The 27,531-nt window shown below is 71.5% G+C and overlaps 3 protein-coding genes across 12 annotated transcripts; 1 reads left to right on the forward strand and 2 right to left on the reverse strand.

The window, feature by feature from the left end:
* Window positions 1–28: 28 nt before the first annotated feature.
* Window positions 29–13,150, forward strand: FMNL3 (formin like 3). Of its 6 annotated transcripts, XM_040539695.1 has the most exons (28): window positions 29–308; window positions 3,165–3,248; window positions 3,326–3,406; window positions 3,503–3,579; window positions 4,688–4,771; window positions 4,994–5,146; window positions 5,943–6,051; window positions 6,134–6,210; window positions 6,289–6,382; window positions 6,587–6,661; window positions 6,776–6,886; window positions 6,971–7,120; window positions 7,239–7,340; window positions 7,446–7,692; window positions 7,807–7,875; window positions 8,294–8,418; window positions 8,520–8,722; window positions 8,857–9,091; window positions 9,175–9,243; window positions 9,377–9,457; window positions 9,552–9,681; window positions 9,759–9,919; window positions 10,572–10,673; window positions 10,768–10,857; window positions 10,962–11,073; window positions 11,211–11,309; window positions 12,598–12,632; window positions 12,721–13,150. In XM_040539695.1, the coding sequence occupies exons 1-26, from the start codon at window positions 138–140 to the stop codon at window positions 11,300–11,302; spliced, it is 3,084 nt and encodes a 1,027-aa protein (XP_040395629.1). In that variant the 5' UTR covers window positions 29–137; the 3' UTR covers window positions 11,303–11,309; window positions 12,598–12,632; window positions 12,721–13,150. The 6 variants fall into 6 exon arrangements, with proteins under 6 accessions (XP_040395629.1, XP_040395625.1, XP_040395627.1 ...); XM_040539691.1 differs by having other exon boundaries at window positions 3,326–3,579; XM_040539693.1 differs by having other exon boundaries at window positions 3,326–3,579; window positions 6,974–7,120.
* Window positions 13,151–14,859: 1,709 nt separating this feature from the next.
* On the reverse strand, window positions 14,860–17,544 carry ATG101 (autophagy related 101). 3 transcript variants are annotated; one of them, XM_040539813.1, is made up of 3 exons: window positions 17,522–17,544; window positions 16,526–16,792; window positions 14,860–15,599 (listed from the first exon to the last, which is right to left on the reverse strand). In XM_040539813.1, exons 2-3 carry the CDS (start codon window positions 16,775–16,777, stop codon window positions 15,195–15,197), a joined length of 657 nt encoding a protein of 218 aa, XP_040395747.1. In that variant the 5' UTR covers window positions 16,778–16,792; window positions 17,522–17,544; the 3' UTR covers window positions 14,860–15,194. The 3 variants fall into 3 exon arrangements, with proteins under 3 accessions (XP_040395747.1, XP_040395745.1, XP_040395746.1); XM_040539811.1 differs by lacking the exon at window positions 17,522–17,544 and adding an exon at window positions 17,447–17,518 and having other exon boundaries at window positions 16,526–16,795; XM_040539812.1 differs by lacking the exon at window positions 17,522–17,544 and adding an exon at window positions 17,447–17,517.
* Window positions 17,545–20,094: 2,550 nt separating this feature from the next.
* NR4A1 (nuclear receptor subfamily 4 group A member 1) lies at window positions 20,095–27,379 on the reverse strand. 3 transcript variants are annotated; one of them, XM_040539742.1, is made up of 7 exons: window positions 25,389–25,531; window positions 22,088–22,854; window positions 21,678–21,807; window positions 21,414–21,565; window positions 21,123–21,325; window positions 20,849–21,027; window positions 20,095–20,736 (listed from the first exon to the last, which is right to left on the reverse strand). In XM_040539742.1, the coding sequence occupies exons 2-7, from the start codon at window positions 22,850–22,852 to the stop codon at window positions 20,486–20,488; spliced, it is 1,680 nt and encodes a 559-aa protein (XP_040395676.1). In that variant the 5' UTR covers window positions 22,853–22,854; window positions 25,389–25,531; the 3' UTR covers window positions 20,095–20,485. The 3 variants fall into 3 exon arrangements, with proteins under 3 accessions (XP_040395676.1, XP_040395678.1, XP_040395677.1); XM_040539744.1 differs by lacking the exon at window positions 25,389–25,531 and adding an exon at window positions 27,363–27,379 and having other exon boundaries at window positions 20,422–20,736; XM_040539743.1 differs by lacking the exon at window positions 25,389–25,531 and adding an exon at window positions 26,288–26,395 and having other exon boundaries at window positions 20,422–20,736.
* Between the last annotated feature and the right edge of the window lie 152 nt (window positions 27,380–27,531).

The raw sequence follows: 27,531 nt of genomic DNA on the forward strand, positions 1-27,531 counted from the left end.
GGCGTGGCCTGGCGGGCGGGGCGGGCACGGGAGGCGGCGGCGGCGGCGGGCGGACGGCACGGGCCGGGCCGGGCCGGGCCGGGCAGGGCTGGGCTGGGCAGGGCAGGGCAGAGCCTCCCCGCCGCCCCGGGCCGGGGATGGGGAACGTGGAGAGCGCGGACGGGGAGCCGCTGCCCCGGGGCCCGGGAGTGGCGGTCGCCGCCGCCGCCGCCGCCGCCGCCGCCGCCCCCCCCGGGGGGCTGCTGGCCCCCGGTAAGATGCCGATGCCGGAGCCGTGCGAGCTGGAGGAGCGCTTCGCCCTGGTGCTGGTGAGCCCCGATCCCCGCCGTCTGACCCCGCCATCCTCCACCCCCCCACACCCCCCCCCCCGGTGTGCCCCGGCGGTCCCGGGGCGCCCCCGCCCGCTTCCTCCCGGTGCCCCCCTCCGGTCCCGGGGCTCTCCCCCCACCCCCGTCCCGGTCCTGCTGCTCCGTCCCGGTGCTCCCGTCACCCCCCTCCTGCCGCCCGCTGCTCCCCGCATGGACGCGCCCCGGCGCCTGGCTCCGGGCAGCCGCGGGCGGGACGGAGCCACCGGGGAGCTCCCGCCGCCGCCACCGGAGCCCGGTAGGAGCAGCCGGGCTGGGCCGGCAGCGGCAGCGCCCCCGGAGGGGGTGGGCAGCGGCTGCGGCGCCGAGGGGGGGAAAAGCCCCGGGGGAACCCCGGCCCGGGACGGCCCCTCGGGGGTGACGCCTCTCCCGGGGCACCGGGGGCGGGGGGGGGCGGCCTTCTACCCCCGCCCCGTGCCGGGAATTTCTGCGGGAAAGCCCCGTGGGGACGGTGGAACCCCGAGGGTTCGGGGTCCCCGGGGGTTCGGGGTCCCCAAAAGTTCGGGGTCCCCGGGGGTGTGGGGTCCCCGGGGGTGCCATGCCCTCCGTGGCCCCCCGGCCTTGGAAGTCCTCTGGTGGCCACCGGGGCCGTGCCGGTGGCGGTGACTGGCTCAAGGTGTGGTGTCCCCCTCCCCGCTGTCCCCGTGCCCTGGCGCTGTGCCGTGGCCGTGCCGTATCCCTGCAGCGTGGCCCCGGTTTGGCGGCGCCAGCGGGACACGGGGGGTGTGGGCCACCGTGGGCCACCGCGGGCCACCAGTGCCATCGTCCTGCGCAGTGGGGTGGCCCCGCAGTTGGGGGTTTGGGGCTACCTGCGCCAAGGTGGCCCCGGAAACGGTACCGGGGATTTGTCCCCAGTGGAGCGGGTGGCTTCGGGGACACCGTGGCCGTGTGACAACCGGGGCACGTGTCCCCGGTGTCTGGCTCTGTCCCCGTGTCCCCAAAAGCCATCGCATCCCCGGGCCCAGTGGTGGCCGCAGCGAACGGAAGCCGCGGCGGGCAGGAAATGCCGAGCACGGCCCCGTGGGGCTCTGGGCTGCGGCAGCCAGGACTGGGGGACACCGGGGGGGGGGACAACTAGGAACGGGGCCGTCCCCCCAGCTGCCGGTGGCACGCGGTGCTGGGGGCCGTGGCTCAGCCCAGCACTCTTGGGGCTGATGCTGTGGCCGGTCCCTATGGGGCTGGGGGGGGATGCATCCTGCCGGGCGCATGGGGACGGCACCGGGGTCCCCGTTGGCACTGGGGTGGGGGCACGGCCGTGGGGGCTTCATCCGTGGCTCCTGCGGTGCCATCCCGCCCGTGCCGCCGTAGCTGCTGCTTGACGTCCTCCTGCTGCCGTTGGGAGGGAAATATTTCACCGTGTGATGGGGCGGCAGCACCGGGGCCCAGCACCGGGCAGGATCCGCCCCACGGCCCCGATCCGGCCCTGTCGCCACCCCCAGGTGTCCCCCAGACAGCCCCCGGGTGGGCTCTGTCCCCACGCAACCCCTGTCCCCAGTTCATCCCCATCCTGGGGGGGCTCCGTCCCTGTCCCCGGGGGGCTCCATCCCGGCTCAGCCGTGGGGGGGGGGGGGAATCTTTGGGGGGGTGGGGGGTGAAGGAAGTGCCCCGGCCGGGAGCGGCCCCGCTCCCACCACAAAGGCAGGAAGCGGAGCAGCGGGAACGGCGGCGAAGGCGCTCGCGCTTCAAAGCCCCCGCAGCCCCCAGCCGGGCCCCCGGCCCCTCCTCGGCTCTGTCCCGGGGGGTCCCCTTGCCCGGGGAGGGCGCAGGGCCTGGGGGGGCCGGGTGTGAGGCTCTGCGGGGGCGTCGGGCTGGGCCCTGCAATTTTGCAGGCGGCGGCGGTAGCAAAACAAGAGTGGCCCCGTGGGGAGGGAGGCACCGGCCCCGTTCCCGTCCCGTCTCGCCAAGGGCACGTTTGGGGGCGCCGGGGTCCCCGTCCCCATCCCCGCGGTGCTGTCCCCTGCTCCCGTGGGGCTGTCCCAGGGGTGCTCAGCCTCGCCCAGGCTCTCCTCCTGTTTCCTGCAGCTCCGCGGGGCTGGGAAGGGATAATTTTAGCTGCCACGGGGCGGGTGGAGTGCTGGCACCTCCCCGCTGCGGTGGCGGCTGGATTCGGCTAACGGCCCTGCCCGCCAGCCACCTTGGCTCGGTGGCAGCACGCAAGGGGGGGTGGCAGCACCCAAAAGGATGGCAGCACCCAACGGGGTGGCAGCACCCAACAGAACGGCACCCGCAGCCATCCGGCACCCCCGGCGTCCGTCGTTTCCACCGTGGCACCTCGTTTTTCCCAGCTCATCCTTGCCGGTACCGGCGCCACGGGCCACATCCTGCACCAGTGGGTCCCCAGGTCCCTCTCGGCACCCAGGAAAGCCCAGGCCCTGCCGTGCCCGGCGCCGCGGTCGGCGCGGCGGAGGCTGCGGTTTGCCAGCGCGGAAGCAGGCGCAGACAGGAAGCTTCACGGTGGTGCTGGGGAGATTTGGGGTTGTGGCAGCGCCCGGTGCTGCCCGCCTGCCCGGCACGCGTCCCCGTGTCACCATGTCACCGTGTCCCCGTGCCACGCTCGTGTCCCCGTGCCGCAGCGCTACGCACTGCGGTGCGCCCTGGCCGTGCCGCGGGGCCGCTGCGGGAATGCCGTGGGCTCGTGGGTGGCACAAGTCTGTCACCGACAAAAGCCACATTGTGGGGCTGGTGGCCCTGGGTGCCACAGGTCCTGCGTGGCTCAGGCTGGGAGCAACGTCCCCGTGTTGTCCCCTTTGTCCCCGCCGTGGGATGCGGTGGCGTGACGAGCCCCCGCTGTGTCCCCAGAGCTCCATGAACCTGCCCCCGGACAAAGCCCGGCTCCTGCGGCAGTACGACAACGAGAAGAAGTGGGACCTCATCTGTGACCAGGTGCGGGGCCGGGGGGGCTGCGGGGCCGGGGGCTGCGGTGCCGTGCCAGCGTCCCCATCTCCCTTGTCCCCCCCCAGGAGCGGTTCCAGGTGAAGAGCCCCCCCCACGCCTACATCCAGAAGCTGCAGAGCTTCTTGGACCCCGGTGTCACGCGGAAGGTGAGGGGCTGGGGGCTGCGGGGGGGGGGGGGGGGGGGGCGGCAGGGGGGTGAAGGAGGGGGTGGCGGCACGGCTCAGGGCTTGCTCTGCCCGCAGAAGTTCAGGAGGAGGGTGCAGGAGTCGACCAAGGTCCTGCGCGAGCTGGAGATCAGCCTGAGGACGAACCACATCGGGTGAGCGCGGGGTGCAAGGAAGGGTTTTTTTTCTGGGGGGGGGGGGGGGGTCCTGGGTGGGGTGAGAGCGCAGGGCGCTGGGGGGCACGGGGTGCTGCAGCTGCAGGGGAAGTCGGAGCCGGTGCAGGAACTGGGCTGGTTCCTGCTCGGCCGTGCCGCAGGCCGGGGCTGCCAGCGGGCAGGTCCCGGGGGCGGATGCCGGGACGGATGGGACGGCGCTGACGCCCTGCGCGAAGCAACGCGGCCAAATCCTGCCCGGCTCCTCCCCGTGGCCGGGGGGGGGGGGGGGCTCAGCGCCCACCCCACGGCACCCCAGCCCTGCACGGGAGCTCCGGGGGTGGGCGAACCCGGGCTGGCCGCGGGGCTGGGGACCGGAGGACGATGGGGACGTCCCCGTCCGTGCCCGCGTGCTCAGGGGGGTTGGCGCACGTGCCGGGTTGCGCCCCTGTGGCGGCCCCAAAGCGGCTGTGGGATTCGGCTCTCCCCACCCGCGGCCTGAAAATAGCAGCAGCCTCAGACAGGAAACGCGCTGGGGCGAGGGGCTGGGGCCGGCAGGAAATAGGCGGCCGCGCGGCCCCGGCTGCTCCAGCTGCGGCCTGACTCACCGCCCGCGGCACGCGGCGTGGGGACGCGCGGGGCCGCGGGGCCGTGCACCAACCCGCCCCCCCCAACCAGCACGCACGGGTCCCGTGCGCTGCCCTGTGTCCTCGTGCACCTCTACCCACGCACACACCATGCACGCCCCGTGCGCGCTAGCCCCCGGCACACGCCCCCCGCGCACGCACACGCGTGCCCCCGGTGCTCTCCATCCCTGCCGGGCTCCCTGTGCTGTGCCCAAGCCTTGCCCCGGTGCTGAGCACCAGGCTGTGGGCTCGGTTTCCCGCCCGGTGCTGAGCCCTCCCCTCCCTGCAGCCGGCAGATAACGCCCCAGCGGCGCTGGCGTGGGTGATAGCGGGGGGGCTGCGACCGCCGTCGGTGCTGGGGAGCCCCCCCGACCCCCTCTGTGCGTTGCAGCAGTGCTGGCGGGGGGGGGGTCCCCGTGGGCTGGGGGCACGGTTTCGGGGCGTCCCCAGCTCCCCCGGGCTCTGACCGCTGTGTGCGGCCGCAGGTGGGTGCGCGAGTTCCTCAACGATGAGAACAAGGGGCTGGACGTGCTGGTGAACTACCTGTCCTTCGCTCAGTGCGCCGTCATGTGAGTAGGGGGGCTCAGCGTCTCCCCGCGGTGCGGAGGGGCCGGGTGCCCGCTGAGGTTCCTTGCTGCGGGCTGGCGCTTAGCCCTGTCCCCGGGGGTGCGGGGCGCTCAGCCCCCTCCTCGCCCCGCTGCTGCCGCGCTGCCTCCGCTTCAGCGCTTGCTCCGGTGGCTGTGCCGCTCCGCGCCAAAGCCGGGCCCCCTTCTCGCGCGTGTCCCACCCAGGTTTGATTTTGAGGGCCTGGAAGGCGGCGAGGACGGCGCGCTGGAGAAGCTGAGAGCCTGGAGCAGATCCATTGAGGATCTGCAGCACCCCAGTGCCCTGCCTGCCCCCTTTGCCAGCAGCCTGGCCCGCTCTGCCCGCCAGACCGCCCTACGGTACGTACCCGCCGGGCTGGCCAGCTGCAGGGGTGCGTGCCCAGCACCCCGTGCCGAGCCCCGTGCCGTGCACCGTCCTGCCCACGGTGCCTGCGGCACGCTCAGTGCCCCCCCCCGGTGCCACGTGCTGCCCCTCCACCGTGGCGCGCGCCGTGCCGTGCCCGCCCTGCGTGCTGCAGCCGCTGCCCTGTGCTGCACCTTGAGCGCCCGCCTGTGCCGTGCCCTGCGTGTGCCGCGGTGCCTGCACCCCGCGCCGCGCTGTGACCCCTCGTGCTGCAGCGTGTGCCGTGCCCTGCCCGCCCGCAGCAGCACGGCGCCGGCTGTCCCCGTCCTGCCCGCGGTGCGCGGCCCCCGTCGGCGGCACCCCGACCCCCTGCTCTGCTGCGGCCGTGCTCTCTCTCCTCTCCTCTCGCTCTCGCTCTGCCCCGGGTAACGTGCCCGTGTCTCTGCCCGCAGGGCCGGGCTGCTCACCTCTCTGGCTGCGCTCTCTCTCTCTGTCCTCTGCGCCCGCCTCGCCGCTCGCCGGGTAAGTACGGGCAGCACTTTGCTCCGTGCCTCCACCGGCCTCTGTCCCTCTCGCGCTCCGGCCACTTCTCTCTGTCTCTGCCCCTCCGAAAGCCCCGCGGTCCCCTCGCTGTCCCCACCGTGGTCCCGTCCCCACCTCCTGCGCGTGGCCCTGGGCACCGCCGGGTGCTCCGGGACGCAGCTGGCGGTGGGGTCGGCTCCTGCTTGCGGCGCGGCACCGGCAGCGCCAGGGTCCCCGCTCACCGTCGCTGTGTCCCGTCCCCCCCCCCAGCTACGGGACGCTGCCGAGCCGCAAGGCGCTGAAGAACTCGCGCCTGGTGAGCCAGAAGGACGACGTCCACCTCTGCATCATGTGCCTGCGGGCCATCATGAACTACCAGGTACGGGTGCCCCTGGGGATGCCGCCGCTGCCGCCGCCACCCACGCCGGCGCTGCTGAGGCATCCCCGCTCCCTCCCCGCAGTACGGCTTCAACCTGGTCATGTCCCATCCCCACGCCGTCAACGAGATCGCCCTGAGCCTCAACAACAAGAACCCCAGGTAAGGGTTGGGGCTGCCCCGGGCAGGCGCAGGGGTCCCCTGCTGCCGGCTGGGGACGATGGCTCTGCCGTGCCCCAGGACCAAGGCGCTGGTGCTGGAGCTGCTGGCGGCCGTGTGCCTGGTGAGGGGCGGCCACGAGATCATCCTGTCGGCCTTCGACAACTTCAAGGAGGTGAGGACAGAGCTGGGAGAGGGGAGGCTGGGCGGGGGACGAGCAGGAAGAGCGGGGACATCGGCGCTGAGCTGGGATGGGAGAGCCAGGACCCGGGGAATGGAGGGACTGGGAAGACGAGGACCGGGCTGGGTTTGGGAGACTGGAACCAGCCAGGCTGGGGGACCGTGGCCGTGCTAAGTTCCCCCCTCCGCCGCCGCTCAGGTGTGCAAGGAGAAGCACCGCTTCGAGCGACTCATGGACTACTTCCGCAACGAGGACAGCAGCATTGACTTCATGGTACGGTGCCCGGCCCCGGGACCTCGCCGGGGCTGGGGGGGGAGAAAAGGGGGGCCAGGAGGAAGGGTCGGGGGTTCCCAGCCCCGCTGACGCAGCCCTGCCTGCGTGTCTCAGGTGGCCTGCATGCAGTTCATCAACATCGTGGTGCACTCCGTGGAGGACATGAACTTCCGCGTGCACCTCCAGTACGAGTTTACCAAGCTGGGGCTCGAGGAGTTCCTACAGGTACCCGGGGGGGGGGGGGGGTGTCTGGGGTCTGGGGGCCCCCCCCGAGGAGTCCCCGGCCCTGACGCCGTCCCCTGCCCGCAGAAGTCGAGGCACACGGAGAGCGAGAAGCTGCAGGTGCAGATCCAGGCGTACCTGGACAACGTCTTCGATGTCGGGGGGCTGCTGGAGGATGCCGAGACCAAGAACGTGGCCCTGGAGAAGGTGGAGGAGCTGGAGGAGCACCTGTCCCACGTACGTCAGCGACACGGGGTGCCCTGGGGGGGCCCGGCTTTGTGCCTGGGGGGGGGTTGGAGACGGCCACGGGGGAGATCCCCTGGGCCACGTCTGCGTTCCCCCCCCCACCTCGCAGCTGACGGAGAAGCTGCTGGACCTGGAGAACGAGAACATGATGCGGGTGGCGGAGCTGGAGAAGCAGCTGCTGCAGCGGGAGAAGGAGCTGGAGGTGGTCAAGGTGTGTGGGGGCCACAGGGCTGGGGGGGGCGGGGGGCGGAAAAAAGAGGGGAAGGGTCCCAACCTCCCCCCCCTGGACCCTGACTGACGTTGGCCCCCCCCCCAGGAGACCTACGAGCACACGAGCCACCAGGTGCACACGCTGCGGCGGATGATCAAGGAGAAGGACGAGGCTTTCCGGCGGCGCTACGGCTCCGAGCCGCCCCCCGTCCTGGGCGCTGAGCCCCCCCCCCAGTCCGAGCCCCAAGCTCTGGATGAGGCCCCGAGGGTCCCCATCCTGCCTCCCCCGGAGGCTGCGCCCCCCCCGCCGCCCCCGCCACCCCCCTTGCCGCCCCCTGCGCCCCCGCTGCCAGGTGAGGATGGGGGGGAGCTGGGATATCCCCGAAATTGGGGTGTGCCTGGGGCTGGGGACCCCAAATGGGGCCAGCCACCCTCGGGCGTGGTGTCACCCTCTCGTCCCACTGCAGACAAGTGCCCGCCGGCCCCACCACTGCCCGGGGCTTCGCCCTCCATCGCCCTCACCGTTGGGCTCTCGGGTAGGTGGGGAGGGACCAGGGGTTGTGGGGTCGGGGATGGGGAGGGTGAATGGGGACAAGGACAAGGGAGGGTTCAGGGACCATGGAAATGGGGATAGAGGGTGCAGGGACCGTGGGGACAAGGACGGGGAGGGTTCAGGGACCATGGAAATGGGGACAGGGAGGGTGCAGAGACCGTGGAGATGGGGACAAGGAGTGGGTACGTGGGCTGCATGGCTGGAGATGGTGACGGGTTGCACAGACCAGGGATGCAACAGCCATGGGAAGGGTGCAGGCACCGTGGCGATGGGGTCGGGTGGCCCAGGGCAAGGGGAAAGCGTGGGGACTGCTTCTCCAGGGCTGGGTGGCTCAGGGTGGGCTCGGGATGCGTCCCCCCGCCCCGGGGGAGGCTGAGCTGGCTCCTGCGTGCCCCCGGCAGCCATCCGGATCAAGAAGCCCATCAAGACCAAATTCCGGCTGCCCGTCTTCAACTGGACGGCGCTGAAGCCCAACCAGATCAGCGGGACGGTGTTCAGCGAGCTGGACGACGAGCGGGTGCTGGAGGTGAGCGCGGGGCCGCAGCGGCTTGGAGGGGATCGGGGTAGGGTGGGGGGACGCTGGTGGCACCGCTGAGCCCCCCGAAACACCCCCCCCCCCCCCCCCAGGACCTCGACCTGGAGCGTTTCGAGGAGCTCTTCAAGACCAAGGCCCAGGGCCCGGCGCTCGACCTGGTCTGCGCCAAGAACAAGGCGTCGCACAAAGCCGCCAGCAAGGTGACGCTGCTGGAGGCCAACCGGGCCAAGAACCTGGCCATCACCCTGCGCAAGGCCGGCCGCGGCACCGAGGAGATCTGCAGGGCCATCCACACGTACGGGCGGCGGGGCCGGGACCGGGGAGGCTGGGGGGGGGGGGGGTCCGGTCTCAGCGCCACGGGGCCAAATGCTCGGTGGGGAGGCTCGGGGAGGGGAGGGCGTCCGGGTCCCGACGGCACGGTTGGGGCAGGTTCGACCTGGCGACGCTGCCGGTGGACTTCGTGGAGTGCCTGATGCGGTTCCTGCCCACGGAGGCGGAGGTGAAGGCGCTGCGGCAGTACGAGCGGGAGCGCAAGCCGCTGGAGGAGCTGGCGGACGAGGACCGCTTCATGCTGCAGTTCAGCAAGGTGGAGCGGCTGCCCCAGCGCATGGCCATCATGGCCTTCCTGGGCAACTTCGCCGAGAACCTGCAGATGCTGACACCGGTACGGAGCCGGGGAGGGCGCCGGGAGGGGTCCCACCATGGCCCTGCGCCCCGCTGAGCCCCCCTCGTCCTGTCCCCCTGCAGCAGCTCAATGCCATCATCGCGGCCTCGGCCTCCGTCAAGTCCTCGCAGAAGCTGAAGCACATGTTGGAGGTGGGCACGGGGAGGGGGCCCTCGCCCTCCATCCTCGCCATAGCTGGATGTGAGGGTCCCGTTTGGGGCATGGGGGCTCCGCCCTGACCGCCCCCCCCCCCCGGCCCCGGTCCCCTGTGCTTCACCCCTGCAGATCATCTTGGCTTTGGGCAACTACATGAACAGCAGCAAACGGGGCGCCGTCTACGGCTTCAAGCTGCAGAGCCTGGACTTGGTGAGCAGCCCCTACCCTGGGGCTATGCGGGGTGTGGGGGTGCCCCCTTTTACACCCCCGTAACCCCCCCCCACACACACACGTGGCCCCACAGCTCCTGGACACCAAGTCCACGGACAGGAAGATGACGCTGCTGCACTTCATCGCGCTGACGGTGCGGGAGAAGTACCCCGAGCTGGCCACCTTCTGGCAGGAGCTGCACTTCGTGGAGAAGGCAGCCGCAGGTGCCCCCCCCGTGTCCCCCACCCCCAGCCACCCGCCGTGGGCTCGGGGCCACCCCAACCCGTCCCTGTCCCCGCAGTGTCCCTGGAGAACGTGCTGCTGGACGTGAAGGAGCTGGGCCGGGGCATGGAGCTGCTGCGCCGGGAGTGTGGGCTGCACGAGAACGGCGTCCTGCGGGCGTTCCTGGCCGCCAGCGAGGGCAAGCTGGAGCGGCTGCAGAAGGACGCGCGGACAGCCGAGGTTTGGGGGGGGGTGGGACGGGACGCTGAGCCGCTTCACGCGGCCCTCGTGCACGCCTTGGCACGCGTGCAGTGCCCTGTGTGCTCCTCGGGTGTGCACCGCTTTGCGTGCCCCCCCCCCCCCGTGTGTGCCTTGTCACACGCGCCTTGCTCCGCGTCCCCTGCTCCGAAACGTCCTCCCGCACCCCTTGGCACGCTCGCCTCGCTTTGCAGGCCCGTGTGCGGGCCTTGCTCTGCACGCCTCGCTCTGCTTTGCACTTGTGCGTGCCCCTTGTGCACGCCTCGCCTTGCGCTCGCCTCGCTTGGCACGCTCCCCGTGCACGGCCCGGCACACCTGCCTCGCTCAGCACGCTCCCCGTGAACATCTCGCCGTGCACACACACCTTGCCTTGCACACCCCTTGTGCACGCCTGGCTTTGCACGCTCTCTGTGCACGCCTGGCTGCGCACATCCCTCGTGCACGCCTGGCTTTGCATGCCGCTTGTGCACACCTGGCATTGCACGCTCCTCATGCACGCCTGGCTTTGCACGCTCCCTGTGCACACATTGCTTTGCACGCCCCTTGTGCACACGTGGCTTTGCACACCCGTTGCACACCTCTGGGGAGCCGCGGGGGCGCGCAGCCCGTCGCTCACCGCCCGTCCCCGTGCCAGGACGCCTACAACACGGTGGTGCGGTATTTCGGCGAGAGCCCCAAGACCACCCCCCCGTCTGTGTTCTTCCCCGTCTTTGTCCGCTTCATCCGCTCCTACAAGGTACGGGGGGGGGGGGCCAGGAGGGGCCGGGGCGGGGGGGGGGTGGTGGTCTCGAGGCCGGCTGGCTCCTGGTGCCACCCCCTCGGTCCGGCAGGACGCGGAGCAGGAGAACGAGACGAGGAAGAAGCAGGAGGAGGTGATGCGGGAGAAGATGCTGGCGCAGGAGGCGAAGAAGCAGGAGAAGGTGAGCGCGGCCGTGCCAGGGGCTGGGGGGGGGGGGGGGGGGGGGTCGTCTCTGATGTGTGTGTGTGGGGGGGGGTCTCTGACGTGGGGGGGGTGCTCTCGCAGCGCAACAAGTGGCAGCAGCAGGAGCTGATCGCGGAGCTGCGGCGGCGCCAGGCTAAGGACCACCGCCCCGTCTACGAGGGCAAGGACGGCACCATCGAGGACATCATCACCGGTACGGCCCCCCCCCCCCCCCACGGCCCCTCAGCCCCTCTGGCCTCCTCATGCAGGGGGCTGACTTTGTCTCTGTCAACACCCCCACACCTACGCCCCCCCCTCCCCGGCCCCGTGCCCCCCCCCCCCCCCCCGCAGCGCTGAAGAGCGTCCCCTTCACGGCCCGCACCGCCAAGCGGGGCTCGCGCTTCTTCTGCGACCCGTCCCACCACGACGAGTCCAGCTGTTAGCCCCCAGGTACGGCCGTGCATGCCCGGCCCCCCCCCCCCCCCCGAGCCCCGCATGCCCCCCCCCGAGTCCTGCATGCCCCCCCCCCCCCCCCCAGAGCCCCGCATGCCCCCGTCCCCACCCTCTCCCTGCACGCAGTCGCCCCGGGGGGCTCGGTCGGAGCGGGGCTGGGTCTCGGCACGGGGGCTGGGTGCAAGGCGGGGGTCCTGGTGTGGGGTCCTGGTACAGGGCACAGCACCGGATCCCGGCACAGGGTCCCGGTGGAACACCGGATCCCGGCGCAGGGCACAGCACCGGGTCCTGGCGCAGGGTCCTGGTGCAAAGCTGGATCCCGCCACAGGGTCCCCAGTGCAAAGCTGGGTACTGGCACCACGGCCCGGCACAGGATCCCGGAGCAGTGCTGGATCCCAATTTGGAAACCTGGTTATAGGATCGGGGCGCGATGCCGGATCCCAGCATGGGATCGTGCTCTCAGGCTGGGTCCCACCCCCGTGAGCTAACGTAGGATCTGGCTGCAGGGCTGGGTTGCAGCAGGGGATCCCAGCGTGCTGCCGGGTCCCAGCAGCGGATCCCAGGGCACTACAGGATCCCAGCAGCGGATCCCAGGGCACTACAGGATCCCAGCACAATGCCAGGTCCCAGCATGGGATCCCAGGGCAGTACGGGATCCCAGCGCGATGCCAGGTCCCAGGGCAGTACGGGATCCCAGCAGCGGATCCCAGGGCACTACAGGATCCCAGCACGATGCCAGGTCCCAGCATGGGATCCCAGGGCAGTATGGGATCCCCGTGCGCTGCCAGGTCCCAGCAGCAGATCCCAGGGCACTACAGGATCCCAGCACGATGCCAGGTCCCAGCATGGGATCCCAGGGCAGTATGGGATCCCCGTGCGCTGCCAGGTCCCAGCAGCGGATCCCAGGGCACTACAGGATCCCAGCACGATGCCAGGTCCCAGCATGGGATCCCAGGGCAGTACGGGATCCCAGCGCGATGCCAGGTCCCAGGGCAGTACGGGATCCCAGCAGCGGATCCCAGGGCAGCACTGGTTCCCAGTTCAAGGCTGGGCTCCCAGCACGGCCAGCCCTGCCCTATCCCAGCACAGGATCCCCGTGCCATACTGGATCCCAAGGCGGGGACCCGCAGCAGCGCAGGGTCCTGGCACATGGGGCAGCCCTCGGGGTGCTGTTAACCCCCCCCCCCCCCCCCCCCCCCCCCCCCCCCCCCCCCCCCAAGACACTGGGGCTGCCCCCCCAGTGCCAGGGCTGCCCCTGATGCTCTGTTCTCTCCCCCCCCCCCAGCCCGGAGGCGCCGGATCCGCCTGTAGCGCACGAGGGTAAGGACCTGGCACCATGGGGGGGGGGGCACAGCGGCCCTATTGCCCCCATCACAGCCCCCCCATCACCTCGCTCTGCCCCCCCCAGGTCCCGCCGGACGCCTCCATCCTGCCCCCAGCACCGCTTGGGGGGGGGGGGGGGGGGGGACACGACGCATCCAGGTACCACCGGCCTCGCTTGGGCTCGGGGGCAGCATCCCCCTCCTCGTCCCCCCCCCCGCCCCGTGCCTAGGGGCTCGCCCCCCCCCCCCCCCCCCCCCCCCCCCCCCAAAGCCAAGCAGAGGCCAAATCCTGCTCCCAGTGCTGGGGGTGGTGGAGGGGGACAGGGTGGGGGGGGGCTGCGGGGCTGTGGGTCCCCATCCCCAGGCCCTCATCTGCCTGGAGCCACCGGGACCACGGGGACGGGGGCAGGGGGGGCGGGGGCGCGCCCCCCCCCACCCCCCCCCCCAACGCTCATCACTTTGACCACTGATGAACACTAATTGCCAAAAAAAAAACACCAAAAAAAAAAAACAAACGAACACAAAAAGGGACCAAAGCCAGGCTGGGGGGGGGGGGGGGGGGGCAGGATGATGCCTCCCCTGCCCTGTCGTTCCCCCCCCCCGCCCCGTCCCCATCCCCGTCCCCATCCCTGTGACTTTTTGTACATGTGAAATATACGCAGGAGTCTTTTATGCAGATGGTGTCTTTTTTTGGGGGGGGGGTGTCCTTGGCGTGCCCCCCCCCCCCCCTTGTAGCAGGGTCCTGTGTCCTCGGGGGGGGGCGGTGGGTGTGTGGGGGGGGGGGGGGGGTAGAGAGCCAGGACCTGGCCCTTGGAGCAAAGGGACAGAGCAAAGTGGGGCTGTGGGGGGGGGGCACAAAGTGGGGCTGTGGGGGGGGGGCACAGAGCAAAGTGGGGGGGGGCGGGGCAGGATGCGGCCCTGGCATCTCTCCTTGGTGGTGGTGGGGGGGGGGGGGGGGGGCACGAGGGGCGGGGAGGGGCAGGATGCGGCCCTCACCCCCCCCCCCCCCCCCCGCCCCCGTTACCCGAGCCTCGTCCCCCCCCCGAGCTGCAGCCCAGGGATTAGCCCTAAAAACGGGGCATCGTAATATAAAAAAGAGAAACTTTCCCCTAATCCTCTTGGTGGGATTTACCAACCCCACCCGTGGCTGGACCCAGACACACCCAGGCCCCCCCCCCCCCCCCCCCCCGTTGCCTTTTAATCCATACGAACCCCAAACCCGCAGCTCCCGACGCCGTCCTGCTCCATCCCTGCGGGCCCTCGACGGTGCTGTCCGTCCGTCCGTCCGTCCGTCGGGCTCGGGGCAGCTGGAGGGGTTTGGGGGGTGGTGGTGGGGGGGGGACACACCTGCTACGCCCCCTCCGTGGTGCCTTCGGCCTCGCGGGACGGGCGCCGCTGGCGTGCCGGGGGCGCCGCCAGGCTCTCGGCCTGCAGCAGCAGGTTGCAGCCCAAGAAGAGGAGCCCGAAGGCGACGGTGAGGCAGAGGACGAGGGCGATGGCGATTTGGGCGACCTCGGCCCCCGGCGTGTCCCAGCGGGTGCTGGCCCGCGCCCGGGTGGCGTTCATCTCCTCCTCCTCTTCCTCCTCCTCCTCCTCCTCGTCCCCGCAGCGGAGTGCGGGCGCGCGGGGCGGTGGCGGGTTGGCAGCAGCCGGGGAGGGTTTAAGTGATGTCAGGGCCCGTCTTAGCCGCCTGCACAGCTCCCCGCGCCGTGCCCAGCGGGTAATACCCTGCGGGAACCCTTCCCTGGGGTGGGGGGGGGGCAGGTGGCGTTGTGTCCCGACCCCCCCCCCTCCCCCCGTGAGGCTGGCGGAAGGGCGCGGGGTCCTACAAAAAGGGGAGCGCCCCGTCCTCGCTCCTGGAAGAGGCCTCATTTTACTTTTAGGGTATGAGAGGAGGCTCGTAGGGCAGCCTAGAAGTGCCCTGGGAGGCCTCGAGGGCATCCTAGAGGAAATGGGGGGGGGGGGGTGTCACTGGGAGGCTTTCTCGGGGAGCTGGAGGGCACTGGGGGGCCCTGGGAGACCTGCGGAGGATCTCAAGTGCAGGCAGTGAGGAGCGTGGCTGCAGGGGCTCAGCCCAGACCAGGGGGCTCAGCACCCATCTTAGGACATCCCCCCCCCATCCAGGGGACACACCGGGGGTCTCCCAGCTCAGCCTCGGTGCCTGTTTCCTCCCCACCCTGGGGATGCTGGCCCACCAGCAGCCAGGACACGACGGGACTCCCCAGGAAGGGAAAATACTTTATTTTCGCCCCGGAGGAAGGCAAAATGTAGAGCAGGATCCCCAGCGCTTCTGTCCCAGCGCCAAGGCGGTGCCGTGACGAGCAGCAGTCACCCTTCTGCCTCGCAGCCACCCAGCTGGTTCTCCGGGACGGGCGAGCTTTCGTGGCCAGCACCCCACAGGACGCTTGGCCCAAACCAGCAGCAACCCACAATTAAAGGCTGGGCCGAGCCCAGCTCCTCGCAGAAGCTTTTCAAGAGGTGGAGAGGAGGGAGACGCCTTCCCCGAGAGCCTGGGGCCGTGCTGGAGAGCTGCTCCCAAAGGGGGACCAGGGCCCGTGCCCTACAGAGCCAGCGTGTCTTTGATGAGCCGCCGCATGGTGGTGGTGACCGAGGTGCCCAGGGAGTCCGTGATCTGGTAGGAGATCTTGTACAGGTAGGGCTGCACGTCCTTCAGGCTGGTGTCAAAGACGTTGTCCACCTCGGACTGGGTGGGCATCTTGGGCAGGTACTCGTGGCGGTTCATCACCTCCACGATGTTGATGATCTTCTCGCAGAGCTTCTCGCCCACCTTCTCGCGGCAGATCTGCCGCTCCTGCTCGTTGGCCAGGTTCACCACGTTCACCTTGATGGTCCACAGCTCCCAGGGGATGCACTCGTCTGAGAAGGGCCAGCGCGACTTCTTCTTCTGGTAGAACTCCAGCGAGATCTGCCCCATCCCGTCACTGCCCGAGCTGCGCAGCGCATCCTGCCAAGACAACGCACCCTCCTTAGTCGGGGAGGGGGGGGGGTGGACACAAACCCCGGCTGCCCCCCCTGTCCTGGGTCTGGCTGGGCTGTTAACTTCCCCTGTACCGGCCCACGCAGGGCTGTGCTCTGCGCTTGGAGCTAGAAGAGCAGCGGCGTCACCCCGGGGTTGTGTCTGCTGCTGGGCAGGGCTGGCGCAGCATCAGGTCTCTCTCTGACCCCCCCTAGGGGGTGGGCAAAAAAGGGAGGAAGGGACATCCCCAGGGCAGCTGACCTGAACCTACCAAGGGGGGATATTCCACGCCGTCTGAGGTCACGCTCAGCAATAAAAGGGGGGGAAAAGGAAGACGAGGGGAGGGGTGGGCTCTCGTTGTGAAAACCTCTGTCCTCCTCCCGAACACCGGCTGCGTGCGTTGAGGCCCTGCTGCAAGGACGCGGTCAAGCATCGCTCATTTGCGGGAAGCAGAGAGTAATTTCTCTCCTCTGCACTTCCACACAGCCTTTGTTTTGTTGGTTTTTTTTCCCCCCCTTTCCCTCTCCCTCTTTTTTCCCTTTAGTCAAATTGTTTAATTAATAACAATCTTTCCCTGACAATTATTATTTTTTCCCCCTTTAATCAAATCATCCCTTATCTCAACCCGCGAGCCGTCCTGTCCTTTACTTCCCCCCCTCCTCTTCTAAGGAGGGGGAGCGAGAGAGCGGCGGCGGCGGCGTCCGGCTGCCCAGCACGGTGAAACCACCGCACCCCCAGGGAGCCAGGAGGCTCCGAGTGCTCACCCCCAGCTGCAGCCAGGGCTAAGCGGAGCTGCTCAGGAGGGAGCCGGCCTTGACCTTCCCTTCGCAGCCGAGCCAACGGCCCAGAGGCGCCAGGAGGCTTTTACGTGCTGCCTTCAGCCCTGCTGCCTCGTCCCCGCGGGGGGTCCTTGCCTTGAACTCCCCGACCGCCTTGCGGAGGGCCCGGTCGAGCTCCTCGGAGGAGACGCGGACGTAGGCGAAGTCGATGAAGTCGCAGTCGACGTCCTGGGTGCCGACGGTGCCGATGGAGTAGGTGCCCTCCTTCTTGTAGTGGAACTTGCCGGTGCTGCGGTGCAGCAGCACGGTGTGCAGCACGGCCAGCGCCGCCTCCTCCACCTGCCGGCCCTCCACCGACACCTCCAGCACCTCGGCGCGGCAGTTCATGGCGGGGGGCGGCCGCTGCTGCCGGGACGGGGGCGTTATGGGGTGTGGGGGGGTGGTCGGGGGGCACCGGGTCCCGGCTACCGGATCCCCTCCCGTAGCCCCCCGCACCCCCAAAGGGCCCCGGTCCCCAGTCCCGGTTCCCGGCCCTGACTCTGGTCCCCGGCCCCGACCCCGGTTCCCGGTCCCCATCCCCAGTTCCCGGTCCCCGGTTCCCAGCCCCGACTCAGGCCCCCGGCCCCCGGTTCCCGGCCCTGACCTCGGTTCCCGACCCCGGTTCCCGGTCCCGACCCCTGTCCCCAGTTCCCGACCCCGACTCCGGTTCCCGGCCCCCGGCCCCCGGTTCCCAGCCTCCAGTCCCCGGCCCCAATCCCGGTCCCCGACCCCCGACTCCGGTTCCCGGTCCCCGGCCCTGGTCCCCGGCCCCGACCCCGACCCCCGGCCCCAACCCCGGTTTCCGGCCCCGGTTCCCTGTCCCCGACCCCGGTCCCGGTTCCTGGTCGCCGGCCCCAGTTCCCTGTCCCCGGTTCCCGGACCCCGATCCCGGCCCCGGTTCCCGACCCCCGGTCCCCAGTCCCCGGCCCCGACCCCCGGTTCCCGACCCCCGGTTCCCGACCCCGGTCCCGGTTCCCGGTCCCCGGCTGCGGCCCCCGGTTCCCGACCCGCGCTCACCGCCCGGCCCCGGCCCCGGCCCCGGCCCCAGCTCCGGTCCCCGGTCCCCGACGCCGGTCCCCGGTCCCCGCTCACCGCCCGGCCCCGAGCATCTGACGGGGCGGGGGGCGGGGTGGGGGGTGGGGAGCGGGCCAGCCCATCCGCTTTTAGGGGAGAGCCGGGACGTCACCTCCAGAGGCGGCGGCGCTTTCCCCCGTCCAAGCCGCATTTACCAACCCTGACGCTTTTTTTCGCTTATTTCTGCCTCCTCCGCAGCCATCCCCGGCCGCGGGGCGCTGCAGGAACGCAGCCCCCGGCACCGGGCGGTGATTGCCGCCGCCCCCCCGCCGCCGCCCGTTTGGTTCGTTCCTAGGCAGGGCACCATAGAGTTGGCCTCCCGCGGCGCAGAGCGGCTCACTGCTTCCTCGGGGCGCTGCCCAGCCCACAGCGCCCCCTGGTGGTGGGGGAGGCCCCGCGGAGGGAGCGCACCGGGCCGGTGACCCCCGGTGACCCCCGGTGACCCCCCCTCCCCCGGTGACCCCCGGTGACCCCCCCCCCCCGGTGACCCCCGGTGACCCCGCAGTGTCGCGCCCCTGGGCGCGGGGACACGAGAACAGGGGTGCGAGGAGACAGAGGGCGTGGGGACGTGAATGGGGACGGGGGATACGGGGGACACGGGGACACGGGGACACGGGGACACGGGGACACGGGGACACGGGGACACAAGGATATGGGGACAGCTGAACACAGGGGATGGGGGATGGGGGATGTGGAGACACGGGGACGGATGGATACAAGGGACAGGGGGACATGGGGACAGATGGATATGAAGGACAGGGGGACATGGGGATGGATGGATACGAGGGACGGGGGGACATGGGGACAGATGGACCCGAAGGACGGGGGGACACGGGAACATGGGGTACAGGGACACGGCAGACAGGTACATGGGGGTTTGGGGTGCTGGCACGGCACCGCACTGTGTCCCCTGTCCCGTCCCACCAGCAGGATGCCCACACCTCCAGGGGACACAGCAGGGAGGGACGTGGCCATGGCCCGTCCCTGGGCACGCGTCCCGACATGCGTGTCTTTGCCACGCGGGGCTGGGCGCACGCCAGGACACACGTGTCTGCGCCGGGCAGCCCCTGTGAGCCGTGCAGCCCGAGCCAGCCCCGGGGCTATTTTTACCCAGCCCTGCTGGCACCGTCGGCCCCAGCCCTCCCGCAGCAGCCCCTGCCGAGGAGACGGGGAAGGCAACGAGGTGGGCAGCGGCCTCGCTGCCAGCTCCATGGCACGGCACGGCACGGCACGGCACGGCACGGCACGGTCATCCCTGCCCCACGGCACGGTCATCCCTGCCCCATGGCCTGGTCATTCCTGCCCCACGGCATGGCAATTCTGTCCCAAGGAAAAGCAGAGCTGCTCGAGCCCCACAGCCAGAGCCGTGCCATGCCGTGCCGTGCCGTGCCATACCGTGCCGGCAGCCCATGCCGTGCCCACCCCAGACCCCCGTTCCCGTTGCCTGCAGCTTTCCCATCTCCCCCCAGCCACCCCCCCCCCCCCGCCCGCGGCCCCACCACTGGGCTCAGCGCTGCCCATTGTGTGCGGGGTGGGTGCTGTGGGCGTGGGGGGACAGAGGGCGCCTTGTTGTGTGCCGCCGCGGCCCCCCCGGGCCCCACCGCCTCAATGCGCCCCTTGTTCTGCGCTGGCCCTTGGTGTCCCCAGGAACATTGCTGCGGGGGCGGGCTGTCCCCAGCAGGAGGAAGGGGACAGTGCCAACCTGGTGTCCCCCCCCTGCTGCCCCTTGCACTCCCCCCCCTATTCCTGTCCCCCTGCAATGGGACACCCACCCCATCCTGTTCCCACTGTCCCCATGCACCAGGATACTCACCCTATCCCTGTCCCCATGCACGGGGACACCCACCCCATCCCTGTCCCCATGCGCTGGGACACCCACCCCATCCCTGTCCCTACTGTCCCCATGCAATGGGACACCTACCCCATCCCTGTCCCCCTGCACTGGGACACCCACCCCATCCCTGTCCCTACTGTCCCCATGCAATGGGACACCCCCCCCCATCCCTGTCCCCATGCACGGGACACCCACCCCATCCGTCCCCACTGTCCCCCTGTACTGGGACACCCCCCCCATCCCTGACCCCGCGCACCCTCCTCCCTCCATAACCCCCAAGTGCGGCTGCAAGACCCTGGCTGGGAGCGAGACCCCCCCCCCCTTCCCCCCCCCCCCCGGCGTCCTGCCCCCTGAACGTCCCCTCCTGGCACCATCCCCGGAGCCTCGTCCCTGCACCCCGGCAGGCTGGGGGCTGGCGGTCACGCTTCCCGGGTTATTTCGGGGAGGATAAATCAGGCGGGCGACAGGTGCGGGGCCGCGGCAGCCGCCGCCACGGGGGTGAGTGACGGTTCAAGGGCAGCGGGGCCGCGGCGTGGGCAACGTGTGGCCGCGGCACCCCGGCTGTCCCCGCCGCCGACACCGGAGCCGCCGCTGCCTGCACCCCGTCTGGGCTCACAGAGCGGCAGCGGGCAGCGCTCGTCCAAATTTCAATATATCAAATATAGGATATATTACTTGGGGGGTGGGGGAGAGAGGGTGAAAGAGCCCTGGGGGGCGGGGGGGCGTGCGCAAGTATAAATGTGGCGTGTTGGTGCCGTCGGTTTGTACGTACAAGTTTATATACAGAAAAAGGCCAAAAGAAACGAGAAAAAAAAAAAAAAAAAAAAAAAAAAAAGAAGGGGAGCAGGCGGAGGCTGGGGGGGTCCGGTGGGCGCCGGCCTGAAGCCCCCTCCCTGCACCCCCTGCTATGTACAGGATCCGGCCTCTCGGTATTTACAACGCGGGCGTTTGTACAGGGAGGAGGGAGCACCGCGCCGGCTGGCCTTACGCTGCCGGCGCCGTGAAGGCACATGGGGGGGGACCCGAGCGTCCCCAAGGGGACCTGGTCATCCCCAGGGGGACCCGGGCAATCCCCAGGGTGGGGGTGGGCTGTGTGTGTGGGGGGGAGAGCGTGAGCCAGGGGCTGGTGGCAAGCCCCGTGGGGGCGCTCAGAAGGGCAGCGTGTCCATGAAGATCTTGTCGACGATGGGCGGCGGCGGCACCAGGTCCTCCAGCTTCAGGTAGAAGATGCGCTGCAGCCCCTGGGTGCAGAGGGTGCGCAGCTCGGGCAGCTTGCCCAGCAGCTTGGAGAGGCAGCCGGGGCGGCCCGGCTCGCCCGCCGCCACGTGGTCCTTGAGGCAGCCCACGATGCGGTTCTGCAGCTCCTCCACCCGTTTCGGCTCCTTCAGCCCGTGGCGATCTGCGCAGGCAGGGACGAGGCGTGAGGGCCGCCGCGGGGGGGGACGACTTCGGCGGGGGGTGGGGGGTGGGGGGTGGGGTGGGGGGGACGGACGACCCCCGTCCCGCCTCACCTGTGATGATGACGAGGGCGGCGAGGCAGGAGAAGGAGGGCACGTCCACGCTCATGCGGTGCAGGCTCTGGGAGAACTCGAGGATGGCGTCGATCCACTCGCCGAAGCCCCGCACGCACTGCAGCCGGTGCAGCACCACGCCGTTGCAGAAGATGAGCTTGCCTTCCTCCGGCCTGGAGCTGCGGGCACAGCCTCAGCGTCACCCCCTCCACCCCCACCCCCCCCCGGCACGGCCCCGAGCGTCCCCGCCGCCCCGCACCGTGCCGCGGCTCACCGGTACGCCAGGCGCAGGATGAAGAGCTCCAGGAAGGCCGACTCCAGCAGCAGGTCCTGGTCCTCCTTGGGCAGCTCGGCGAAGCCCTGGATCTTCTCAGCCCACTTGCGGATGACGTCCATGGAGCCGGTGAGGAGGTCGTAGAACTGCTGCACGTCCACCGAGTCCTCCTTCTCGAACTGGCACGGCACCGCCTCCTGGAACTGCCGGGACGGGATGGGGACAGGGTGGTCAGGATCAGGCCCCGGGGAGAGCTCGTGGTGGCACGGGGTGGCACCGGCCCGGCCCTACCTTGGAGTAGTCGAGCTTGGTGGCGCTGGGGACGGAGTCGATGTGCGCCCGCACCAGGGAGGTGATGAGGCTGACGGGGGATGCGTCCGGAGGCTGCTTGGGCTTGGAGGGCAGGCGGCCGCGGCGACCCTTCAGGCTGTCCGTCCGGACCACTGCGGGCAGCAGGACGTGCAATGAGGGCCGGCGTCCTCAGCTGGGGACTGGGGGGGGGTCCCCCCAGCTGTGCACCCCCCCACACACACACACACCCCCCAACCCTGGTACCTTCTTTGACCATGCCCACGGCCAGGCACTTCTGGAAGCGGCAGAACTGGCAGCGGTTCCTCCGCCTCTTGTCCACGGGGCAGTCCTTGTTGGCCAGGCAGATGTACTTGGCGTTCTTCTGCACCGTGCGCTGCGGGCGGGGAAGGAGCGAGCGAGCTCAGCCCGGGGCGCGGAGCCACCGAACAAAAGCCCTTCTGTCCTCTGCCGCCCGCTCCGGCCCCGCATCCGGCTCCAAAGCTGCAGGGGGGGGGGGCCCGCTGTGCCACCGGGACATTGGGGCTGGGGACACCAGGGCTAGGGCCGCTCTCCCTGCCCTGTCCCTCTCAGGGCGACCCGTGCCTGGGGATGCAACGCAGCGTTCTCCCGCTGCTGCAAGGCGCGGTAGGAATATCCCTCGCGGCGTTTCTTACCTTGAAGAAACCCTTGCAGCCCTCGCAGGTGCGCACGCCGTAGTGCTGGCAGGAGGCGTTGTCCCCGCAGACGGCGCAGCGTCCCTCGCCCGCCCCGGGGCTGCGCGTCTTCGCGGGGGCCAGCGTGGGCCCCTCCAGCAGTGGCGAGGCGGGGGCCAGAGGCAGCCCGGAGAAAGCCCCGGGGGAGCCCTGGGGCAGCGCGAAGGCGTCTGTGTCCAGCAGGCGCGGGTCCTTCAGGGGCCCGGGGGAGCCACCGGGGCTGGGGGCCGGGGGCCCGAAGGCGAAGAAGGGGGGCTGCGCCGCGCCGCCCTTTGCTGGCTCGGCCCAGGGCCGCCCGCCCTCGTAGCTCGGCGGCGGCGAGTACGCCCCAAAGGAGCCCTCCCAGCCTGGCATCTGGGGCGCCTGGAAGCCCGGCGTGGCCGGCGAGGGGACGGAACAGGGGCTGCCGTAACAGTCCGAACCGCTGGAGGAGAGGGTCTCCTCGGGCTGCCCGAAGGCGCCGGGGTAGCAGCCGTACACCTGGAAGTCCTCCAGCTTGAAGGCGGCGGGCTGGCTGCTGGCCGGCAGCTGGTAGAGGAAGGCGTCGAACTCCCCGGCATAGCTCTCCATGAAGGTGCTGAAGCTGGGCAGGGCGGGAGCGGCCGCCAGGTCGGCACCGGCCACCTCCATGGGGAAGCGGCCGCCGTCGGGGCTCAGCAGCTCGGTGGGGCAGCGCTCACAGGGGCCAGCGCCGGCCGTGCCATACTGCGCCTGGATGCAGGGCATCTCTGCGGGGAGAGCGGGGTGTCAGCGGGGACCCTGCTGCCAAGGGGACTCTGCTGCTGCGGGGACCCTGCTGCCGCGGGGACCCTGCTGCCCACACCCACCCGCCTGCCCCGGGGACCCTGTGCCAAGGGATGGAGAGGGGTGAGAGCCACGGCGCTGGGCTTGGTGCGTGCCAAGGCATCCCCCTCGCAAGCCCAGGGCCCTGTGGCAGCCACTGTTGTCCCCAGGAAAGGTCACGCCGCAGCCAATGGGAGCAAAGGACATTCCCCAAAACGCTGGGTTAGCAAAGCCGACGAAAGGGAAGGAGGGAGGAATGCGGCCGGCGGATTCCCGAGCGCCGGTCTGGCTGAGGGAAGCCGGTCTTTGGGCCGGGGGGGGCTGAAGCTGGCCCTGAGACGAGGCTAAACCAGGGCGCTCGGCTCCCCTGGGAGCCGTTTTGGAGCTCAGTGGAACAGCGAACGCAGCCCAGGGCAGGCTGCAGCCGGAGCCGCTGCATAGGGGCAAGGAGCCCCCAGCATGGAAGGCACAGGTGGCCGGATCCAGCCCCGCGGCCGCGGAGACACGTAACAGGAGTCTCAGGTCCAGCTGAAAGCCAAGACAGTGGTGACCCTCATGGCAAGACGATAATGTAATTCATCTCGCAGACCTTTAAAGGTCACACCGCGCCTGGCACTGAGGCCGCGGGCCGGAGCCCCGGCACAGCGCGGTGCCAGTTTGCCCGATGGCCACCCCCAGCCAAGTTCCTGCAGCTCTCTCGCGCTGCGCTGTCCAGAAAGCTGACACCCACCCGGGCAGCTGGTTAAAAATACCCTGCGTGGGCCCGGCCCTGCTACCCCCTTGGTGGCACCGGCCCCAGCCTGCTCCCGGTGCCCCTGTGCCATGGTGGGGGTTTGTCCCCATCTGTCGGGGCTGAGGGGGATCGTGGCTGGCGTGCCACACTGACACAAAGTGTCCCCCGCCGAGTGCCACCTCCCCCTGTGGGCTGGCTGTCCCGTGCTCCCAAAATAGAGCCTTCGGCCTCCTGGGACCAAGCCACACTGGGATTTACCGGGCAGACATGCGTGCCCCCCCCCCCCCCCCCCCCCCCCGTGGCACCTTTCCACCAACGGGGCCAGGCCAACGTAGGGAAGCACAGAGCTCCCACGGTGCAGATTTTTCCGAGGGGCCGGTGAACGCCGGCTGCCTCCTGCCGTGCGGTCCTGCTGCAGGGCACGATGCCGGGGGCACGGCGGGGGCCGCAGCGGCTCTGCCAGCAGCTCGGTGCCATGCAAATCCCGGCTGCAAATTGCTGCCCGCCCGCCGCTCCACGCAAACCTCCAGCCCGTTCCTACAAACCCCGCACGGGTTTTGTCCAGCGGCAGCGGGCAGCGCTTGGCTCAGTTGCCGCTTCCTCTCCTTTTGCCTATTCAAACGCTCGTGCCCCTGCCTGCCCGCGGCGTTTGGGGTCCCCAGCACGAAATCCCCCGGGGACGAGGCGCAGTCGGCGCCCAGATTTCTGCAGCAGCCCCCACAGCTCGAGGCAGTGAGCGCTGCCCGGGCATTAATTGCAGGTTCCTCCTTGGGGAGTGCGGGAAGCTGCCCAGAGCCCTGCCCGGAGCCCGCTGCCAACGCAGGCTGGTGGCAGCCCCTGGCACCGGGCCTTGGGCTGCGGGCGGGCGAGAGCAGCTGGCGGCGCAGGGGGGAGCGCTGCCCACCTCCCCCCGGCACCTGCTGCCTTCTGCCACGGTGCAGCCGCTGCCAGGCCCCTCACGGTGCTGCCTGCGCCGTGCCACCGGGAAGGCAGCGCCGGGGCTGGGGCTTTGCCCCCCCCCCCCTCCCCGGCTGCAGGCGGAGGTGGGGGGCGCGGGGAGCAGCCGTGCCCCGGCCCCGCGGTGCTGCCCGGTGCGGCCGGGGGCAGCCCCGAGGACCGCGGTCCCGCCGCTGCCCGGCTCCCCCCGCAGAGCCGCACGGAGCGCCCCGGGGCAGCTCAGCCCCGGCTCTCCCCGGTGCCACCGGAGCTCCCCAGCCCCGCGCACCGTGCACGGAGCCCGGCCGCCCCGGTGCCGGCGGGACCCCTCGCTCCGTCTGCCCGCGCCGCCGCTGGCTCCCAGCGCTCCCCGGTGCTGCCGGGGCAGCCTCCGTCGCGGCTCTCCCCGGTGACACCGGGACTGCCCGTGCCGGGGATCCCGCGCGCCACCCGGTCCCTTTCCCCGACTCCCCCCGGCGTCACCACCGGGCCGCCCCCTCTCCACGCTCCTTGCTCGGCGCTGCCCTGACCCCGTTACCCGCGGTGCTACCGGGGCTCTCCATCCTCCGGTGCCCCCGGCGCCCCCGGCATCCCCGCTCCCCGCGCACCTCACCGGGCGCGTACGTCCCGACCCCGCGCCCCCCGTCCCACCGGGACGCCCCATCCCGACCCCCCCGCTGCCCCCGGGCCACCCCAACCTCCCGCACCTTGCAGAGCGCGCACCGCCCCCGTTCCCACCGGGGACTCCTCCATCCCGGTCCCTCCACCCCCCGCCCCGGGGGCATCCTCCCGGTTCCTCCCAACCCGTACCCGGGTGCCGGGGCGCGGCGCTCCGGTCCCGTTCTGCTGCCGCTGCCGGTGGCTCCGCCGGGCTCGGGCCCCGGCCACTACTTTCTCTTAAGCGCTCGGTGACGCGCGGGGCGGTGCGCGGGCCCGTGACGCACGGCGGCACCGTAGAAGGAGCGGGGGGGGGCGGTTCCGGCGGGGGCGCGGCCGTGACGCACGCGGGGTTCCATTGACGCAACCTCGGCGCCCGCGCTAAAAATACCCCCGCGCGGCCCCGGCTAAAAATAGCGCGGGCGCCCCCCGCTTCCCTCCCCTCCCCTCTCCCCCTCAGTCCCCCCCCCCCCATCCCCTTCCCTCTCCGGGGCTCCCGGGCCCGCCGCCCGCTCGCCCGGTGCCGGTATTCCCCGTGCCGTCCCGGGGCGGTAGCCCCGGTGTCTTGCCGGTGCCGGTACGCCCGATGCCCTCCCGGTGTCGGCGTCCCCGGTGCCTCCCGCCGTCGGTAGCTCCGGTGCCGGTGGCCCCGGTGCCCTCCTGGGGTCGGTAGCCGCGATGCCGGTGGGCGCCGGAGCCGGTGTCTTCGGTGCCATCCCGGTGCCGACTTTCCCGTGCCCTCCCGGTGCCAGCGCCCCTGGTTCCCTCCCGGTGCCGGCAGTTCCCGTGCCCTCCCGGTGCCCGTACCCCCGGTGTCCTCCCCAGAGCCCCGGCACCCAGAGGAGCTCCCGGAGCCGCGGGCACCGGGAGGCCCCCGGGCAGCTCCGGCCGTGCGGGACCCGGTTACCGGCGGGGGCAGCGGAGCGACAGCGAGCTCTCCCCCGGTGCCACCCAGCGCTCGGGGCACCCCCGGTCCGGTCACCTCCCTCCACCCGTCCCTGGAAGCCAGAAGCGGGGCTTTCGGCGCCGCCGGTCCCCGCTCCTGGACGCACCGGTGCCGGTTCCGATGGTTCCCGTAGTTTTAACGCGGGCCCCGGTGCTCGCAGGTGACCGAGAGCCGCGCAGCCGGGACGGGCTCGGCGGCGCCTTCGTGCCGAGCTGCTGGCGGCCGGCCCGGGCCGAGCGGGGCCGCGGGGGGCCCGGGACAACGTGGGGGGGGAACGAACCGGCGTGTGGAGGGGGGGGGCACCCCACAACCGGGGGGGGCTGCGGGTCCCACTCCCACCGGGGCCGGGCTCGGGTTAGGGTTAGGATTAGGGTTAGGGTTAGGGTTAGGGTTAGGGTTAGCGGCTTCCCCGGTGCCCCGAACCGCGGAGGGGGCCATCCCGAGGGCTCTGCGGGAGCCCCCCCTTGGGGACCCCCTTTCCCGGCCGCTCCCGCCCCCCCCCGGCCGCTCTGCCCGCGGGGAGACCCTGGCCGGGCCGATGGAAACAGCGGCGGCTGCTGGCGGCCGCCCAGCACCGCCCGGCCGGGAGAACCGCTTCGGGCCGGGGAGATGAGCTCAGCCCCCGCGGGCCCGGGGGGGGGCCCGGGGCGGGGCGGGGCGGGGCGAGACCCCCGGTGCCCCCCGGCTGCTGCCCCCCACCGGCCCTGGCAAGGAGCCCCCCGGTAGTGCCCTCGGCAATGCCGGCCTGCTGCAGTGCCGCCCGGTAGTGCCCCCCCACCCCGAGTCTGAGCCCCCCCGTTAGTGCCCCTCCCCTCCCCCCCCCCGCCCGGTCCGAGCCCCCCCCGTTAGTGCCCCCCCCCCCGTTCAATGCCCCCTCCGCTCAACGCCAGCCTTCTGTCCGGTGGCACTACCGCTGCCCCCCGGTAGTGGCACCCCCGGTAGTGCCCCCCCCCAGCACGAAGGGGCCCCCTGGGGGGGCGTCTTCGGGACCCCACCGCCGGCTCTGGGTCCCCGCCCGGGCCTCCCAAGGAGCGGCGAGGGGCGAAACCCAGGACCGGAGGGGCCCGGGGACACCGGCAGGGGGTGTTGGGGGGGGGCAGAGCTACCGGGGGACTCGAGGGGAACGGGGGAACGGGCCGGGGGACGGGCGCTGCCGCCGCCCCCTCCGCGCCTCCCGTTACCTCGCCCCGTCCCGGTCCCGGTCCCGGTCCCGGCTCCCGGCGCCGCCGCCGCGCGCCACCCACCCCGAGCTGGGGCCCCGTGACGTCATGCCCGCCGCTGACGTCACGGAATCCCGGCGGCAGCACCGGTGCCGCCCCCGCGGGGATTCCCCCGGGCAGGGTCGGCCCC

This window comes from Cygnus olor, chromosome 29 (assembly GCF_009769625.2).
Source record: "Cygnus olor isolate bCygOlo1 chromosome 29, bCygOlo1.pri.v2, whole genome shotgun sequence".
In the NCBI taxonomy this organism is placed as follows: Eukaryota; Metazoa; Chordata; class Aves; order Anseriformes; family Anatidae; genus Cygnus; species Cygnus olor.

Bases quoted from the DNA above. Each gene is read 5' to 3' on its own strand.
- FMNL3 (XM_040539691.1), top strand. From the start codon at position 138: ATGGGGAACGTGGAGAGCGCGGACGGGGAGCCGCTGCCCCGGGGCCCG. The intron at 6,383-6,586 runs GTGAGGACAGAG...GCCGCCGCTCAG, and splicing joins CCTTCGACAACTTCAAGGAG to GTGTGCAAGGAGAAGCACCG. The intron at 9,458-9,551 runs GTGAGCAGCCCC...GTGGCCCCACAG, and splicing joins AGCTGCAGAGCCTGGACTTG to CTCCTGGACACCAAGTCCAC.
- ATG101 (XM_040539813.1), bottom strand. From the start codon at position 16,777: ATGAACTGCCGCGCCGAGGTGCTGGAGGTGTCGGTGGAGGGCCGGCAG. The intron at 15,600-16,525 runs GCAAGGACCCCC...TTGTCTTGGCAG, and splicing joins AGGCGGTCGGGGAGTTCAAG to GATGCGCTGCGCAGCTCGGG.
- NR4A1 (XM_040539742.1), bottom strand. From the start codon at position 22,852: ATGCCCTGCATCCAGGCGCAGTATGGCACGGCCGGCGCTGGCCCCTGT. The intron at 21,326-21,413 runs GTAGGGCCGGGC...CCGTCCCGGCAG, and splicing joins CCAAGCTCGACTACTCCAAG to TTCCAGGAGGCGGTGCCGTG. The intron at 21,028-21,122 runs GTGAGCCGCGGC...CTGTGCCCGCAG, and splicing joins ATCCTGCGCCTGGCGTACCG to CTCCAGGCCGGAGGAAGGCA.